Source organism: Lissotriton helveticus, chromosome 2_1, assembly GCF_964261635.1.
Source record: "Lissotriton helveticus chromosome 2_1, aLisHel1.1, whole genome shotgun sequence".
Classification (NCBI taxonomy): Eukaryota; Metazoa; Chordata; class Amphibia; order Caudata; family Salamandridae; genus Lissotriton; species Lissotriton helveticus.
The window spans coordinates 154,138,203-154,156,879 of record NC_136059.1 but is presented as its reverse complement, the minus strand read 5'-3'; the positions used below and the strand labels follow the sequence as shown (position 1 = coordinate 154,156,879).

General features: G+C 44.3%; 1 protein-coding gene across 1 annotated transcript in view; it reads left to right on the top strand.

Moving 5' to 3' along the window:
- Positions 1 to 18,677, top strand: part of LOC144819261 (complement factor H-like) — a 174,453-nt gene that overhangs the window by 152,555 nt on the left and 3,221 nt on the right. The window contains exon 8 of the mRNA XM_078677230.1: positions 491 to 529. Coding sequence (XP_078533356.1) covers positions 491 to 529 — 39 coding nt within the window. The remainder of the gene's footprint in view (positions 1 to 490; positions 530 to 18,677) is intronic.

Below are 18,677 nucleotides of genomic sequence, written 5' to 3'. Positions count from 1 at the left end.
AGAGCCTAACAACAAAAGCAAGAGAGGTAGTTATTGCATAACACCAGTGATCCTTTCAATAGATAATAAAGAAGTACACTGCTATTGAGCCAACATCTGTTTAACCTCTTATCGTTCTCTCAAAGAACAATAACTCAATATCCCTTGCTTAGTGGCTCACAGTCAAATGTCTGGAAAAACATACACTCTTCTCTTGAACAAAATTATTCTCTCTGAATGACTGTTCTCTGCACAGTCTCGAAGTCTGCGCTTTATCAATAGTTCACCAACGATGTGTTTTCTAAACATGTCCTGAGTAAGTTTGCCAAGTTTTAGAAATACTCAACAAAGTCTTGAAATTACTCACAAAGTCTCAAAACCAAGTATACCCAGAAATAATCAGCGCTGATATCAGTCTGCACTTATGAAATATTGGCTTTTCATTTTTCATGCATGCGCTGTTCTTTGCCCTGTCTGATGCAATTGTATTTCCTTGTCCTTTCTTTTCTAGGTGGTCCAGGATCCAGAATTACGGAGGGTCCAAATACAGGTAAGTTCTGACAATCTCTGTGGTTCAAGGAGGGTGCTGGGAGCTTTAGGAGAGAGCCAACATGTCGCCACTTCAGAGGAGATGCATGTGTTTGGGGTCGGGTGTGGCTTTTATAGACCGCCCCCCAAAAATGGCTGCTCAGTATCAAGCTACTCGTGATCTCACAGTAAGGGAGGTGGTCAAACGCTCTGTGCTCTTCCATGAATTGTTTGTAGCGAAATAGGTACAAGCTAGATGGCCACAGTAAGGGAACATGAACATTTCAATGGTAATGGTATTGGGGGCACAAGCATCATGAACATTACAAAGGTAATGGTACTGGGGGCATACATTTGGGGAAAATACATCACCTAGGACCATGAGCCAGATACACGTGGGTGACTGCAGGAGAATGAAGGCCCAAGGCAGACAAGCAGGACTGGCATCCCTCGCGCCCACTGGCAACACCCACAGCCGTAACATGATTCATGTCCCCAGGGCTGAGAAGAGAGGTGGTGAGGTCAACCGCCGCCCTGGTGTCCAGTTTATGCATGGAGGAGAGGCCGCTCACAATGCCTGAGACACGATGGCTCCCAAAAGGGAACCCTCCACCTTTCTCAAGGGGAAAGGTGGAGGGTTCCCTTCTTCACAACAGAATCTCTGAGGGGGAGCTGAAATGAAATTGCCAGGTCAATAAAACATTATACCTGTGGATATTGGGGTCCTGATTTCTGCCTGTGATAGCTAGACAGTCTTGTCCTGGTGGCAGTCCAACTCTCTGCCCTGCAATATGCCCCACCATCATCCTGCACACAACCTGAATTCATCAGCCTTGAGCCCATGTTGCCTGAAAGGTCCCTTGAAGCTGGTGTTTCCCCTTGTCCACTGGGGTTGCAGCTGGTCATGGCGAATGTTGGAGATGAGCTGCTATTGGTGTGCGAACTGGGATGCAGAGGAGCATGCTGAGTTGAGTGGGCACAGACATTCGGACGGGCCTGGTGTGTACCTGTAGGAGGAGTCATAGAGGGGAGAGTGGCCTGCACTTGGGACCATATTTATCAAACTTTCATACAATGATCTATACCAAGCCACCTTGCTGTACTGCATGAAATGCCAAGGGCAGAACCGTGCCGTACTGAACATTATACAGTGTATTCCTGCCCTTTCCTCTTTCTTGTGCACTTTACGGCAGCCTAGCGCCAACGCAGGCACCCTTGTGTCATGGTGCAAGGCTGCCTGCATTGAAGGAAGAATTGTTTTTGTGCAGGAAGGGTCACCAACCTGCACAAAAACAACAATCAAAGGCATCTTCCTCTTTCTATGTGTGCAACAGAATGCAGCACACTTAGATAAAGGATGAGAAATAAAGATAGGTGAAGCATTTTGACACATTCCCAGGTCTGACGCTAATGGTAAATCTGTGAATGTGGCAAAATCCTATTTTGTTACAAGCCCATTGCAACATATTGCATGCAGCCAGCGTTAAAGGCAAAGTTTTCGATGATTCCAAAAAATAGCAAAACCAGCAGTTTTGTAAAAATGCTGCGTTTTTTACAAAACTGCCCACGAAATTTGGAAAATTTGGGGCTAGATGTAGGTAAATCTAATTTACCGATTCATAAATACCGAATTTTACCGATTCGGTATTTATGAATCGGTAAATTAGAAGTAGGCACATGTAGGAATTTTTTCTTTACATTTACCGAATCTGTAAGATTCGGTATTTACCGATTCGGTAAATACCGAATCGGTATTTCCCATTGATTCCTATGGGCCTTGAAGCCCATAGGATTCAATGGCAGATACCGATTCGGTAATTACCGAATCGGTAAAAATACCGATTTTACAAGGGGGACAGGGGGCCCGATGTAGGTAATTCTCATTTACCACTTCTTAAATACCGAATTTTACCGATTCGGTATTTAAGAAGTGGTAAATATGAAGGGGGGAGATGTAGGTATTTCCAGATGTGTAAATACCGAATCTTTAAGATTCGGTATTTACCGAATCTGGAAATACCGAATCGGTATTTCCTATTGATGGAATCAATGGGCAATACCGATTCTGTAATTACAGAATCGGTAAATACCGAATTTCTCAAGGGTGCAGGGGGTGTCACTTTGACACCCTCTGGCCCCCCCCAAACAGGCTCGGGTGCCATGTGGCAGGCATACATGCCCCAAGGGCAGGTGTGCCTGTCATATGGCAGAGGTGTGCATGCACACATGTGCATGCACACCGGAATCGGTATTTTACCATCAAATTGGATTTGATGGTAAAATACCGATTTTGTAAGGCTTGTGGGACTCAGAAGAGTCCCACCTACATCTCAAATTTACCGAATCGGTAAAAATACCGAATCGGTATTTTACAGAATCGGTAAATTTACCGATCGGTAAATTTACCGGTTCTGTAAAATTAAGGGCCCTACATACCATTCCTGCAATACCGGTCGGTAACGGCCGAAAATACCGATTTTCGGCCGTTACCGACCGACCTACATCTGGCCCAGGGTGTCACATTGACACCCTGTTGCACCCCTGTTTCGGGCTTGTGTGCCATGTGACACACAGATATGCCCTGCCACATGGCACAGGTGTACATGCACAGATGTGCATGTCCACTGGAATTCGTTATTTACCATGGAATAGTATTCCATGGTAAATAACGATTCGGTAAGGGCCTGTGGCACTGATTACAGTGCCACCTACATATTGATTTACAGAATCGGTATATTTACCGATTCAGTATTTTACCAACTCTGTAAATTTACCGAATCGGTAAATATACAGATTCTGTAAATTAATTGTCCCCTACATTTCAAAACCCAAATACCCGTCGGTAACGGCCAAAATCGGCCGTTACCGACCGGTAAAGGCCTTCCTACATCTGGCCCTTGATCTTTTAAAAAAAAAATTCACGAAGGGCTGTGAAAACAGACATTTTCTAACTTAGAGGCATACATTACGGGAAACAGCAGTGTCCATGCACAATGTCCAGAGAGAAGGGCTGCAGCAGACGCCCAGACGCCCAGCGCAAGGGCTGCCGGGAGATGTAGTGCAAGTGTGAGGCGGAAGGTGCGAAGGTATTGGGAGGAGTACAGACCTGGGTTACAAGAGCTGGGAAAGAGGAACTCTGCGGAGAAGAACAGGGTAAGACAGCGCTTGGGTTGTGCCCACACTTCACCATCACATGCTGCTGTGTGTGGGGGGAAAGTTTAGCAAATACTCACCAAATACATGCCACGTGTGTCGGTTCACGGCGGTCTGTAAGGTAAGTGAGGTGAGGCGGGGAGTCAGGTCTGTGGAATGTGAGTGGGTCTGAGTAGGTGAGAGGCAGAAGGAAGGTCTGTGAGGGGGCATCCCACCACACTAAAGGAAGTTTTGAAGAGACCAGAGTCTGCCCTGGATTAGTTAGTGGAGCGGTGAGACCTTACGCAGAAGAGGCTGACAATCAATGAACATAGACAGAAGGAAGTAAGTGGCATGGTGCCCCTAAAAACAAAGGGGAAGAAATTGAGGAAAAATGGGCTAGCGAGAGATGTGCAGAGATGACCCAAGTGGTATGATATTTAGGGGGAGGACAAGTTGCTGATCTAGACCGCCTATCGATGGTCGATCCAGTGACATATGATCTTTGAGTGAATAGCCTGGAATCTTTCTTTGTCTACTGAACTTTTGGCCCGTTGCTATCCTTTTCTTTTCATTTTTTTTCAGTCCAAAAGTATGTTTATTAAAGGAAATGAGGCATCAATACATAATACAGTAAAGCAATATTTAGGCACAAAACAGTTGGATATAAATGTCAGGCTATTAAAGTAGAATGGAGAAAATGAAAAGGGATATGCAAATTCGATTAGTGGATGCAAAAGAAAATTACATTCCATACAGAGAATAAAATAAAAAGGCTTAAAGTGGTCTAATTAATATAGTATCAATATAAGTAAAATCATGGTTGTTGAAAAACTTCTTGTTGAATCGGGGTTCGGTGAAAAGCAGCGTTTAGCGCTAGCATCAATAAACAATGTGATAGGTAACCATAAATTCAAACGTTTCCTGGCCATATGAATAAGATATACAAAAGTTGTGTCAAATCTGTGATTGTGACAAACAGCGTGCCACCATGCTTGGTAAAATAGTTTGGTGAAGACCTTGCAATTTTTGGATATTTGTTGAAAGGCAACTGCTATCAATAAATCTATAATCTTTATGTTAGGAATACCATTGGTCCAAACAGGAGACACGCTTCCCAAAAACACATGAGAAATGGAGAAAGGGCATTTAGATTCAAAGATTACAATCATTTGAGACCAAACCCTTTTCCAAAAGTTGTGAACAAGCAGGCAGGTAAAAAGCAGATGATGTAAATCAGCATATGGGGAGGAACATGGCCAACAAGTATCTGGGAGATCAGTGTGCCTTTCGTTTAAACTAACCAGGCAAAGCTATAGTCTGTTGTATATCAAAAAGAGTGTTTGCGGCTCTGAAAGATTTCCTAATATTAGTCCAAATTTTGTTCATAAAGGATGTTGACCAACGTACCCCTAGATCCTGTTCCCAGGAAAGTTCTACCTTAGTCTTTTCTCTTGTAGTACCTGAGGTGTGTAAATAATTATAGATAATACAAGCTTTAGGATTGGTATGAAAGAGGGTGTGTAGTATATTAACAGGAGAGGAGTTGGAGGCAATAGGTGATGCAAACTTGTCACAAGCAGCTTGTTTCAAGAGGTTATACTTGGATTGAAATATGAGGGTATGTTAAAAAGTCCGCTGACTTGAGCAAAATACATGATCTCCTCTTGTAAATATAATTGATGTATCCAAATTAACCCCTCTGTCTCCAAGATTTCCAATACACAGGTTTACCACGTATCAGTGCCAATTTATTGTGCCAAACTGTAGATCTGGAGAAAGAATCTAAGGGCCAGATGTACGACCCTTACTTGCGGCTGCAAAAATGGCTAATAGCTTTGTGAAAATGTAGGAACATATTTTTTAAGAGCAGGCAGTGGTCACAGAGACCACTGCCTATCCTTAAAAAAATGGAACTGAAAAGTTTCATTTTATATATTTTAAATGCATCCCGTTTTCCTTTAAGGAAAACGGGCTGCATTTAAAAAAGGAAAAACTGCTTTATTAAAAAAGCAGTCACAGACATGGTGGTCTGCTGACCCCAGCAGGCCACTATCCCTGTGAATGCTGGCCATTCCTTAAGGGGTTGCAAATTGCACCTGCCTCATTAATAATAATGAGGCATGCAATTTGTGACCCCATTAGGAATCGCAAACAGTGTCTGAGACACTGTTGTGCTTTCCAGTTAGTGAGTCGCAAATTGCGATTTGCAAATGTGACGCAATTTGCGACTCTCTAATTGGCGGGTCGTATATAGTCGTATAACCTGCTTGGTTTTGCCAAGTCCTGTTGAGTTGGGAGACTGGTGGCTTCCACGTGACGTCGCTTCAGCAGCAGCAAGACCTGGTTTGCTGGTTGTAGTGGTCGCGTTGTAAGGGTGAGGGATGCATTAATGTTGTGCTAGCTTAGTTGTGCAGTGTTGGACTGTTACTTCACCGGGTGGCAGTGTGATGCTGGGGCTCAGTGGTGGACTTTCCTGGAAGTTAGTGGAGTGGTGGGGTAGGTGTGTGGTAGTCTGAGCTGGGAGTCAGGTGGCAGTGTAAAAGGGATAGTTTGGTTGTCAGAGGTGAAGTGGTTGTAATGTGAGGGAGTGCTGCTGCTTGTGATATGACAAGGTAATAGAAAGGGATTATGTAGTGGAGTGATGGGGAATCGTAGTTTGGTAGTGACAGATGGTAATGTGGGTCTCTCAGATCATGTGGTATTGGTGATAGCACTGTGGTGGAATAGAGGAAGGTGGTATTGTTAGACCAGTTTTACTGCAGTCGGGGTTAGCAGGGCATTTATTATGCGACTGTGCCATGCTGTAATGTGGTTGGATTATATTGTTGGAGAAATGTAGTGCTTGGCTTACTTGTGATTTGCATTGGGTGGTAGTGAATAGTGTTGTGGTGCTGGAATGTGCTAACGTGGTAGTGCTGAGGTGGTTGTGTGTTGATTGGGGAGTGTCTAGGGCTGAGGTGGGGTTGCCAGCGTGGTGGTGTGGGAGAGTATTGAGATGATATAGTGGTAAAGTGATGCCGAGATATTTTAAGGCGGTCAAATGGGGCGTTAGTGTGTTGTTGGTGGGTAGCAGAGTGGTGATGGTTGCTGGTAGTCTTTTGCTGTGAAGTAGTATTATGCGAGTGAGGATTATGGTATGATGTGATGGTGACTGAGGATGTGCGGTAGTATTAAGTGGCAGTGCAGTGGTCAACATAGTTATGGAAATCTGTGGGTTGGTAGCATGGTTCAGAGGACGAAGCGTTGTCCTGTTGGTGGCAGAGAATTTCTGGGACTGGGAGATTACCTCTTGGACCACCAATACGAGGCAGTCTCTGGCACTCATTCAAAAGTCTGATGGAAGGCACTGCTCGGGTTGATTATGTGAATGGGTGTTCTTCGGCTCTGATTGACAGTGTGAAAAGTGTCAGACTGAACGTGGCTTATGTGGCTGCTCTAGGAACAAAATAGATTGATGCATATGCCCTTTTATATATCACACTTTGTGTCTACAATATCTGATGGCAACAAATCTATCTAGCCTTTGACCGTGTCATGTATGTGCATGTAACTTGCATGATCGAGGTAACTGTTAGCAGCAATACTACGTGTCTCTCGGAGACTCGGACATTTTTCAAGTGCTCACTGTCCTTTTTCCCCAGCCCCCCCCCCCAAGGGGGCGGCAATCTGAGGGGTAGCCCCGGGCGCCACAAGCTCTAGCTACGCCACTGGAATTCTAATCTGCAGTAGAAGTGCATAGATCCAAAATCTAATGGCAGTGTGCAAAACGAGTCTGGGTGCTTGTTGGAGGAACAGGTAAGTAAGTGTAACTTGGTGCCGCCCGTCGTGCACGGTGCAATGATTGTAATTGGACGGACGGACGGTTCTTTATTAATTTCTTTCTTTCTCTCTCTCAGACACCAGTTCACCAAGCCGAGAATCTATTATAGTAGCACAGTTGTCAAGCTCTATTGTAATTTCATATTAAAGGTGTTTATCATTGCCCAAGGGTGATGTAGGTGACCTTTTATGGAAAGTTTAGAAACTATATTTCATACTTCAAACACAATAGGCTTGGTATTGCATATAAAACAGCAGTAAATGGAATATTAAATACAATTAATTACACATTAGGTTCAGGCTCACAACCACTACTTCATCAAGTCTTTTTTCCGAATTGGCTCCAATTCTGATAATGGTTGAAATCTCACTTATTGCAGGGCTTCTGCTGAAGAAGTAAATCATCTCAGTAGACTGAAGAGGGTACTTAAAGACAAGTGCGACACAGGAAGCATTTCTGTCCAGAGAGCTTTTCCATATAAAATGTGCACCAGGAATGCAGCCCGGCACTCTCTGCTGATTCACTTGAATAATAGCACCATGAAGAAATGATGGTCAGAGTAGCGCGCTGTATATACACAGGGTGCCTTTTTGCCTAAGAGCCAAACCCGAAGGTTTTTCAGGGTTAAATAGGAAGGTAATAGTGTTGAGGCCGGGCCAGCTCTGAAGCAGAACTGTGAAACACTCAAAAGTTTTTTTTGAGTCTTTTGGAAAAAAAAGCATATGATAATTTTCTGTGTACAACCTCTAACACATAACGTAATAATTGAATCTTAAATTGGTCTGTATAAGTTGTGTGAATTAAGTTATCCTCTTTTCTGCCTGTCTTTTCCACCATCAATCTTCGTCAAACTAAGCCTCTCCTTTAATTATTTTAGAGTTGCGTGCGTGCCACGGCGCTCACCACAAAAGAAAGCAGCAGGCTGGGCAAAAAGAATGGTGGTCTTGCCACGCACTCCGACACGACGAGGGGCGAGCGCAGGGGGCTGAGACAATGAGCGCGTAACGCATCACACTGCTACGGTGTGGCGAGGGCTGGCCAAAAATGTCCTTACAGGGCCGTCATTGGTTGCACTCGCTTGCGCCGCGCACGCTACCACTGGATTGACGGCCCTGGAGGACTAGTGTGAGCGAGGCTGGGAGGGGCCAACAACGGTCGTCACAGACAGATTGGTGATGAGTTGACAGATTTGCGAATGCGAACAAGCCGATTTCAGTTGCACTGTAGTATTTATTTTAACTTTATTATGCCATGCAAATTGAAATAATGCAATCCCTAGAAATACGAAATTGTCTCTGTGCTAATAACTTCAGAAGTTCAGATCAGATGGCTGGGTGACTGCTCTGCTGCTGATGTGTAAGCGCACGCCGCCTACAGTCACAGAGGCCGCCGCGGCCGCAACGGGCCTCGGCCACTGGTCCAGAGCAGAGTGACAGTCGGTGCCGGCCCGCGCGGCCGCCTCAAAAAAGGTGCAGCCTCTAAAAAGGTGCCACCTAGGGCGGACCGAACCCCACCCCCAGCTACGCGGTTGGCTATGACTATGTACGGATCGAACGCCAGAAGTCCTAAGGTGTCAGGGAGAAGCTACCGCTGCTCTCATATTGGAATACAGCATTTTTTGCTACAATATGATGCCAAATGGGGTTTATTTATTGCACTGACTCAATCAATCAGTATTTATACGCAGCCAATCACCTGTGAGGGATCCAGGCGAATGAATCAGGACAGGGATTTGGTGCTCTCCAGGCCACACATGAGCAGTATACCCTAAGGTCACAGTCTCAAAGCTATCTCAGATGCTACCTTTACTATGGTAACAGTTGAGCAAGCGTACAAGACAGAGTCCCTTCCTAAACGTTCCTGTGGGTCTCTGGTCATTGCCTCGGCAGTAAGTCAAATATTTGTATTTAACGATTGTGGTCTTGGTAAGTAGGAATCTTCCAGATTCCTGGTCTGGCTCTGCAGCGTCTTTTACGCAGTCCGCAGCCTCAGGTGGACCTTGACTCTTCTCCTAAGGACAGTTCTTTCCTGGAGAGCTCTGGAGGGCAGAGCAGCTTCAGGTAGATATCTTCAGGAATCATCATAACTTGAAGAGGTTCAGCAACGGTTTCCCCCTCCAGATGACTGCTCCTGAGATGAACAGGACTGTGAGTCTTCCACTAGAGTCAAATAGCAAATACTTGTTCTGATGGTCCAGTGTTTATCCTGAACTAGGGCTGGACAGCAGGGCCTACCTAGGCACTGTGTTACTTTTGTATTCTTGGTTAACTGAATCAACACTCTTAGCTCAACTACTCATAAGCATATAGAGATATTTTCATGATCTTTGTTGCCACCTGTGATAATATACCTTTTTTGAGGAGTTTCATATAGGACGAACTAGACCAGAAGGTATCAGAGCGCTTCACCAGGTACATTACAGACAGACACATACATTTTTGCTAGGCACGTGGCGATTAAGTGATTTGCCCAGAATCACAGACTGTTGAGCGTCCCTGCCGAGACTCGAACCCGGTTCCCCAGCTCCAAGGTCGACCGCCCTAGCCATTTGGCCACATTCCCTACCTTCACAGAAAGGGTTTCCCATGTGATGATGTACGTCCCAAGAAATGGGACTACAATACCCCGAAATCCTGCAGAGTGGATGAAGTTGGTGACTATTTAAAATCTTGTGATAGAATTACAAGACCGGCTCATAAAGACATCGTGTTATTTATTTGAGGTGCAGGTTCCTAGTGGTGTTGGTGTAAGCGGTAGGTTGGGTGTTTTTTACAAGCAACAGAAGGTGCTTCTAGAAAGAGGATTGTGAAGATGATCCATGACTGAGCCTTTCATACCAGAACTAACAAAGATGATGACAAGCGTTGGAGGGTTGAGCTCTAAATCCGTATTTTGTAAAGCGCAAACTGCCCACCCTTACGGGTCTCAAGGCACTGGGGCCATCGTGGAAATTAAGTGAGCTATTGCCCAGAGTCACATGTCGTTGAGCGGAGCTGCCGCCGGCCCCAGGGATTGGACCGTGAGACCTGTGCTCCGAAGTCAGCTGGGCAACTGCAGAAGCCCAGAGCCACCAGGCCAAACAGTGCATCAGACTTTGCTGCTGAATGATGGTTGATGCTGACAATTTAGAGAAGCGGGGGGTGGAAACTCCGAGGGGTAAGTGGAGGGCAAAGAGGGAGTGACTGTTGTTGGGCAGGGATATGTAATGTAATGTAAGCCAGTATTTATACCGCACAACTGTCACTCCAAGGAGCATCTATGCTCCTATACTGACCCGGAAGGGTGCACAGACATAATATCGACTCCAAAATATCGACTGGAAAGAATATCGAGTTTTAAATATCGTTTGGAGAAAATATCGACTAGACAGAATATCGACAGTCAAAATATAGTTTTTAAGGTAAGTGAAGTAATATCGACTGTAAATAATATAGACAGTGAAAATATCCAAGTATATAATCTAGATAGTAAAAAATATAGTTTTTTAAATAATATTTAATTATTTATAGTGTATTTATGTTATATTATATGTGAAAAGTGTCATTTTTTTTATTATTATTTTTAATTAATAATTTTTTTTAATTATTGTGTAATTTTATTCTGTAGCGGGTTGTGGGTTTATAGGGGAATAGGGTGGGAAGTAATTTAATTATAATAAATTAAATATGTAAATTTATTAATTGGTAGTAATAATTAATTAATTGGTAATTAAATAATATATGTTAATTATTTACAATTTAATTGGTAATTAATTTAATTTAATTGATTAATTGCTAATTATGTAAATTAAAATAATGTATTTTCTGTAGCGGGTTGTGGGTTTATAGGGGAATAGGGTGGGAAGTAATTTAATTATAATTAATTAAATATGTAAATTTAATAATTGGTAGTATTATTTAAATAATTGTTAATTAAAAAATATTTTTTAATTAATTAAAATGTAATTGGTAATTACTTTAATTTAATTGATTAATTGCTAATTATGTTAAATTAAAGGGGTATTTTTAGGGTTCAGGGTCAGTTTTCAGTTTTTGGGTAAAGGGGTATTTTTAGGGTTCAGGGTCAGTTTTCAGTTTTTGGGCAAAGGGGTATTTTTAGGGTTCAGGGTCAGTTTTCAGTTTTTGGGCAAAGGGGTATTTTTAGGGTTCAGGGTCAGTTTTCAGTTTTTGGGTAAAGGGGTATTTTTAGGGTTCAGGGACAGTTTTCAGTTTTTGGGCAAAGGGGTATTTTTAGGGTTCAGGGTCAGTTTTCAGTTTTTGGGTAAAGGGGTATTTTTAGGGTTCAGGGTCAGTTTTCAGTTTTTGGGTAAAGGGGTATTTTTAGGGTTCAGGGTCAGTTTTCATTTTTTGGGTAAAGGGGTATTTTTAGGGTTCAGGGTCAGTTTTGGGTTTTTGGGGTACATATACAATATTGCCTATTATTTAATTAAATTTTGTTACTATATATATATGTTTTAAGAAATATGATGAAAAAAACATTATTTTTTTACTTTCATTAATTATTTAATTATGAAAAGTTATTTTAAGTATTGTTAATTATATTTTAGTAATTAATTTTTTATATTAATGTAATTAAACATTGTTTTTAGTAAAGTCGATATTTTTTACAACGATATTTTTGTAAACGATATTTTGTAGTCGATATTTTTGTACTTACCTGTTTGTAGATAGAAACTCGATATTTTGAGTGTCGATATTTTCTCAACGATATTTTGGGTAGTCGATATTCTTTCAGTCGATATTCTTTCAGTGATCCACCAGGAAGATCTAAGACACTGGTCAGACTGCTTTCAGTGAGTAGTGGGCGGAGCCGAGTCGGGCGGTCGGGTTCCTTCTCGGCTCCCGGCTCTGGCGCTGCTCGGGAGCTGGGTTTGCCGGTTCCCCAGTGGCCCGGGGGCTGTTCTCGGCACCCATAGGAAGCGGAAGGTGCAGGGCACCCGCGGGGCTGCTCCGATCGCCCCTGGCGCCGCTGTAGCTGGATCTGGGAGGAGACGCGAGGAGAGGACGGCCGCGGGCAAAATGGCGGCCGGAGCCCTGATGAGAGCGCCGATGACCTCAACTCTCTATGGGAGGTACGCTGATGGGTGAAATAGGAGGAATGCAGGGGCTGCCTCTATTTGAGGATAGTCTCCGGGGGCCTCTGTAGCGGCAAGACACCGGGGGTGGCCCCGGCTAGAATCTGCCTTCCCCCGCCTGCCTGACCTTCAAATGGCGGCCCGGTGTGACTCCCAGCTAACGATCGGCGCCTTTGCTTGACCACCTGGCCCCAGCGCTTGCTGCCTCTCCCAGGGGCGACCCCGCAGGCTCTCTCTGTATCTCTTGCCTGTGGGGGTGAGCCCTCTTCAGGGATCCCTGGCGGTGACCCTCGCCTGCATCTGCGATCTGCCGGACGCTTGCTCTGCCACCCGACGACAACAACCCGGGAGGTAGGATCACTGGCTGCTCGCTGATTCCTAGCGGAGCCTCCCGCTAACATAGTGCTGCAGCGGCTCCCCCTCGCACCACCCTCCTTGCAACTCGCCTGGTCCTTGGATGGCGGCCGCCAGTGACCGCAGAGCGAGGATGGCCACCACTGCTCTTAACATGCCTGGGCAGTGCCCCATGGCCAACGCGTGACCGCACCAACACCTCCACCACCCTGCGCACTCTCGCGCCCACCGAGCGGGATGACCACATGCTCTCCAGGATAGCGACGCACCTGCGGCTAGCTTCCAACTTCGTCCCCCACCTGGGCTTCCACCTTCTCTCCTGGACTTCCTTCTTCATCTCCCCCCTGGGTTCCCACCTTCCCTCCGGAACTGCTCGACCTGCGTGCTACCCTGAATGACACTTTGCTGCTGCTCTTCGGACAGTTCTCGCTGGACTCTAGCATCCCACCCACCATTCCTCTATGCTGTGATTGCATCTTTTACCTATTGTAACAATGCTAAGCTTTGGTATTCGCTGAAGTCCCTGCACCATACACCACCCCTATGCGTCTATTAGAGTTTAACCAGTCATATCCCTTCCTTTGTGTATTTAGTTGACTCTTATCACTAGTGTGTGCCGTGGACCTTTATATTCTCTACCACTCCTATGTGACCCTTTGGATATTCCCAGTCATATCCCTCCTGTGTAGATTGAAGATAACTCTAATGACTAGGATCCTATGTGATTTGTAGATTGTATCCAAGTGTATCCCCTCCCTGTGTTTAGAGATATAGCTTTAACGACTAGTTGCCTGTGTGACTGTCGGAGTATAGCCAGGTGTATACCTTCCCTCGTGTGAAGAGATACCCTATTCATTAGAACAAAAAGTAATGTGTTCTTTATGTATTTGTAACTGATTCTATGTAAAATACTTTGACTAGTTGCCTGTGTGACTGTCGGAGTACAGCCAGGTGTATACCTTCCCTCGTGTGAAGAGATACCCTATTCACTAGAACTACCCTAGTGTATCCCTTCCCTGTGTTTAGAGATATAGCTTTAACGACTAGTTGCCTGTGTGACTGTCGGAGCAAAGCCAGGTGTATACCTTCCCTCGTGTGAAGAGATACCCTATTCATTAGAACAAAAAGTAATGTGCTCTTTATGTATTTGTAACTGATGCTATGTAAAATACTATGATAACATGTAACGGAACTGGTGCTATGTAAAGCGCTCTGATAACCTAATCGGTTCAAGTTCGCGCTATATAAAACTCTAAAAATAAATAAATAAATAAAGGTCCAGCCATGGACGGTCATACTAGTGCTCTGGCGCGGGTATCAGGGAGATTAAAGATCCAGGTTTTCAGTGCCTTTCGGAACTCTGATTCTTGTTCCATGTCACGCAGATGAGGGGGGAGTTTATTCCATGCCTTTGACCCTAGTACAGGCAAGGATTTGCCGCCTCTCGAACTGAGTCTGAAGGCAGGGACAGACAACAGATTAGCATTGGAGGACCTCAAGGCACTCAAAGGATGGTACCGTGAGAACCTCCTTTGAATGTACTTTGGCCCCCGAGAGTGGAAGGCTCTAAAGGTAATTAGCAGGATCTTAAAAAGGACCCGTTTAATTACTGGTAGCCAGTGCAGGGTATTTAATGCGGCAGATGCAGAGGATTTCTTTGGCCATTTCAGCACCCGCCTGGCCGCTGCGTGTTGCACCATCTGCAACCTGTACGTGACCGCCTTATTAGTTCCCGCATATAGGCTATTGCAATAGTCAAGTCTCGAAGTTACGAGAGCGACTACTACCATTTTCCTGGCTGACAAAGGAAGTAGGTCAAAGAATGTTCTTAGTCCCTTGATGACATTAAATCAGGTGCCTGCTACCGCTAATGCCTGTTGTTTGAACGTCAGAGCGGCATCAAACTTGATACCTAAATTACGTGCCGTATTGGTTGTATGCGGCGGTACCTCTGCATTTTCCGGCCACCATAGCTTGGGGACAGAGTCGTTTTACGGGCCCATTAACATGATTTCAGTTTTGCCCGTGTTACATTTTAAATGGTTCTTCCCCATCCAGTCCAATGTCGCCGTCAGGCCCCATTTAAGGTTTTCTTCCCAGTCCTTTGAATCTTTATCGAGGACTAGGATGAGTTGTGTATCGTCCGCATAAGCACCCACATCTATTCTAAAGGACGATATAAACCTGATCGGGGGGTGGTGTACACATTAAAGAGTGTCGGGCTTAAACTAGATCCCTGCTGTACTCCGGTCGTGAGTATTTTTTCCTTTGAACAGAATTCGCCCAAGGTGACCACTTGCCGCCTGTCACTTAGGAAGTTCTTAATCCAGTCCAGTACCTTTCCAGTTATGCCAGATGTTGCTAGCCGGTCAATCAAGATGTTATGTGAGACCATGTCGAATGCTGCCGACAGATCTAATAATATCAAGACAGCCTTCTTATCCTGGTGCAGCGCCATTCGGATGGTATCGGTGGTAAACAATAGAGCTGACCCTGTAGAGTGTTGAGCTCTAAAACCTGATTGGTTTGAGTGCCAGGCATAGTTATCTTCCAGGAACTTTGTGACTTGTTTATTCACGAAGGACTCTGTTACTTTACATAGTACAGGGAGCAGTGAGATCGGTCGAAGGTTGGACAGTGTAGTAGGGTCGGGTAGTTGTTTTTTCTGCAGAGGTTTGATCGCCGCCAATTTCCATTCTAAGGGAATAATTGCTGTGGCCAATGACGTATTTATGTTATTATTAATTGCAGGAGTTATAGTGTCTACGAGCGCATGTAGAAGCAACGGGGGGGGGCATGGGTCAAATGGTGATCCTGATTTGGTCGCCAATATTGCCTGGCGGGTTTTCTCCAAGTTAATTGGCCGGAAAGTCGCCATAAGGTTCGTGGGCATACTAATCCTGCTGCTGGCTTCACACAAATCTTTGTCAGGAATCACAAAATTCTTAGTGAGGCCCTGACCTTTTTGCTCAAAATAATCCGCAATTGTGTTACAGAGGTTTTCAGAGGGTGGAATTTCCTGTACTAATATTTTAGGGTTGGTAAAGCCCTACACTATCTTAAAGATAGATTTTTGTTTATTGTTTGCCGCTTCAATAGCTGTTGTGTAGAAGCTGATTTTTGCCTTTTTTATCAGTGCATGATATACACTTCTAGCTGCTTTGTAACTACAGCGTTCCTCCTCTTGATACTCTTTCCGCCACCTACGTTCAGCCCTTCGTACTTCTCCTTGTTTTTCTTTTAGTGACTGATTGAGCCATGGGGCAGATACTCTCTTATGGTTAGGCCTATTCCTAACCTTAGCAGGACCAGCTTTAACTTTGAGCGCAGACATCCATTCCCTGAATCTGTTATTATCAGTTTCCGGATTTCCTGTCATTGGAGGCCTGCAGTCACTGGCCATCGAGATCAGGTCCGGGTGGCCAATGATTACTTTCCATCCCTCATTTCTGGCCTGTATGCTCTTTCCTGACTGTTTGCCCTTCATACCACCTCCAAATGAGAGGTTAAAAGGGATCAGTGCGTGGTCTGACCATGTCTGAACCATAGGGCAGCCAACTTTAAGTGTGTCGAGATTGGAGCAGATACAATCTAGAATGTGTCCTGCCCTATGAGTAGTATTTAGGGTAAGTGTTGATAGACGAAGCACGTCCATTGTGTCTTTAAATGAGGTAGCTGCTGGGTCTGTGGCGGAGTCCAAGTGGAAATTTATATCCCCAAGTAACGTAAAATTAGAAAATCTAAGTGCTAAGTTACTGAGTGCATCCCCAATTCTTTACAAAAAGTCCTTATAAGAGCCTGGGTGGCGATAGACCAGAGCCCGTGCGAATGTAAAAGAGTCATTGATCTTAATATTGAACCCCATACACTCAGCTCCTTTAAAATCCAGAGTCTCGGTCATAGAGCAAATCAAGGTTTCCCGATGAATAATGGCTAAACCCCCCCCCCCCCTCGTTGTTCCTCTCTATCCAACCTTTGAATACGATAGCCTGCCGGTAAGGCATGTACTATATCAGGGTTACTCCATGGTTTAAGCCGAGTTTCTGTAATGAAGAGACAGTCTAGGTCGCTTTCAGTTATCAGATCATAGATGTTAAGTGCGTGCTTAGACATAGACCTTGCGTTATTCAGCCCCCCCCGCAAATCTCTACTGCCATCTATGAGTGAAGAAATTTGCGAGAAAGGGAAGGTTTTTTACAGTCCCGGCAACTAACAGGGCCCTTCCATGAGGACAGGTCCAGTCGGTGCGGACAGGCATTGGAGCTGGTGTGGAGTGATAGCAAAACATCCCTACTATAAAGATGTTTACAATATACGTTTCTCAGATTAATTTGGCAGAACTGGGACTGATACTCAAAAACATATGGCTCACTCTTTTAGCTAATTAACTATTGGTAACACTGCTGAAGATGTATTTTTGCAACAATCTCCCTTACTGTGGATGATACCAGAGAGGGGGCTTGTTTAGTGTGTTTGTACAGTGGGAATGTTTTTTATTTGTTTATGTTTCGTATATATTTCGATGAATGATTACAGGAATTGGGAAATAGGTATAGGTGGAGGTGGAAGATGTGTGATCATGCATAAGCTAAATTTATTTATCATCTGCTATAGATTAGAACTGGGCGGAGTCGCAAGCAGTGGAGTGCGTTAGGTCGCCTAGTTTGTACTGATTTTTAGCACTGGGTGCTTGTCCCACGCTAAAAACACGCAACCTGCACCATGCGCAGTGCAAGAGAACGTTGCTTCTTTCTGCCTCTTGAGTAGATACACGAGCACCAGCTTCCTCAACGCAAACGGATGGTTTCTGAATGTGAGCGGTCGTGACCCTCTGTGACAACCAATGTTGAAAAATCTCGCTAGGTGGGGGTGTAGCATTAGATTTTTCTCAACATTAAGTTGGCAAGAGTGCAGAACACTCTCCAAACTTTGCAAATGGAGCTGAGTTCACCACCCAGGCCTACTGTAGACAGCTTCAAACAGAGTAGGAGATATATGTATTGGGTCATCCGGGCCAGTGAGCTTGAAACAAGTATTAAATAGACATCCAAACATTGTCAATTTTTGGGACTTAACAACTTCGACATGCCACTCGGTAAGAAACTGGAAAGCATATCCTCTGATATATGCCTTTTTCTGAAAAAAGAGACTATTGGTACATTTTTGGAAGGTTGAAGTCAAAACATTTGCCAAAGCTACATAGCTCCTGTAATGTAAAAAAATGACAGGGATGGAATTACTCCTTTCCCGGTGTGAATTCCTCATTTGCTTAAAAAGTATCAGTCTTCCCAATAATCAGAGCTGTCACTTACAGAGACACTGCATTTACCATTCACTCTCGGTAGGACAGTGTGGGAGGTTGCACAGCTAACTAAAGCCCAGAGGGACCCTTTGCTTGTTTTTGTTTTCTACTGGCCATTAGTAACACCCTAAAATTGTGTGAGGTGAAATTAGCCTCAGAGGAAACATGACCTCATATCAATCAAGTTTATATCTTAATTTACCAAAACTAACTTCTAAACAGGGATTGATACTGAAGCATTCCAAGGTCGGAGAAGGGTGGTTGCGTCATGAAAGGATATTTTTTTGAAAATAAGTGTCTGATCAAGCACTTCATTCAAGTTAAAGAGGATTTTTTTCTCCAAGAGGGAGAGAGGTTTCTCCGTTATTAGGCAAGACAATGGGTAGGTCACCCTTACCTAGTTTAGAGCAGTGAGGAGCAGACAACTGATACCTTTCAAGATGTTGGTGCATTTCTTCATCGTGCAGGGTGCTCCAGAGCTTACC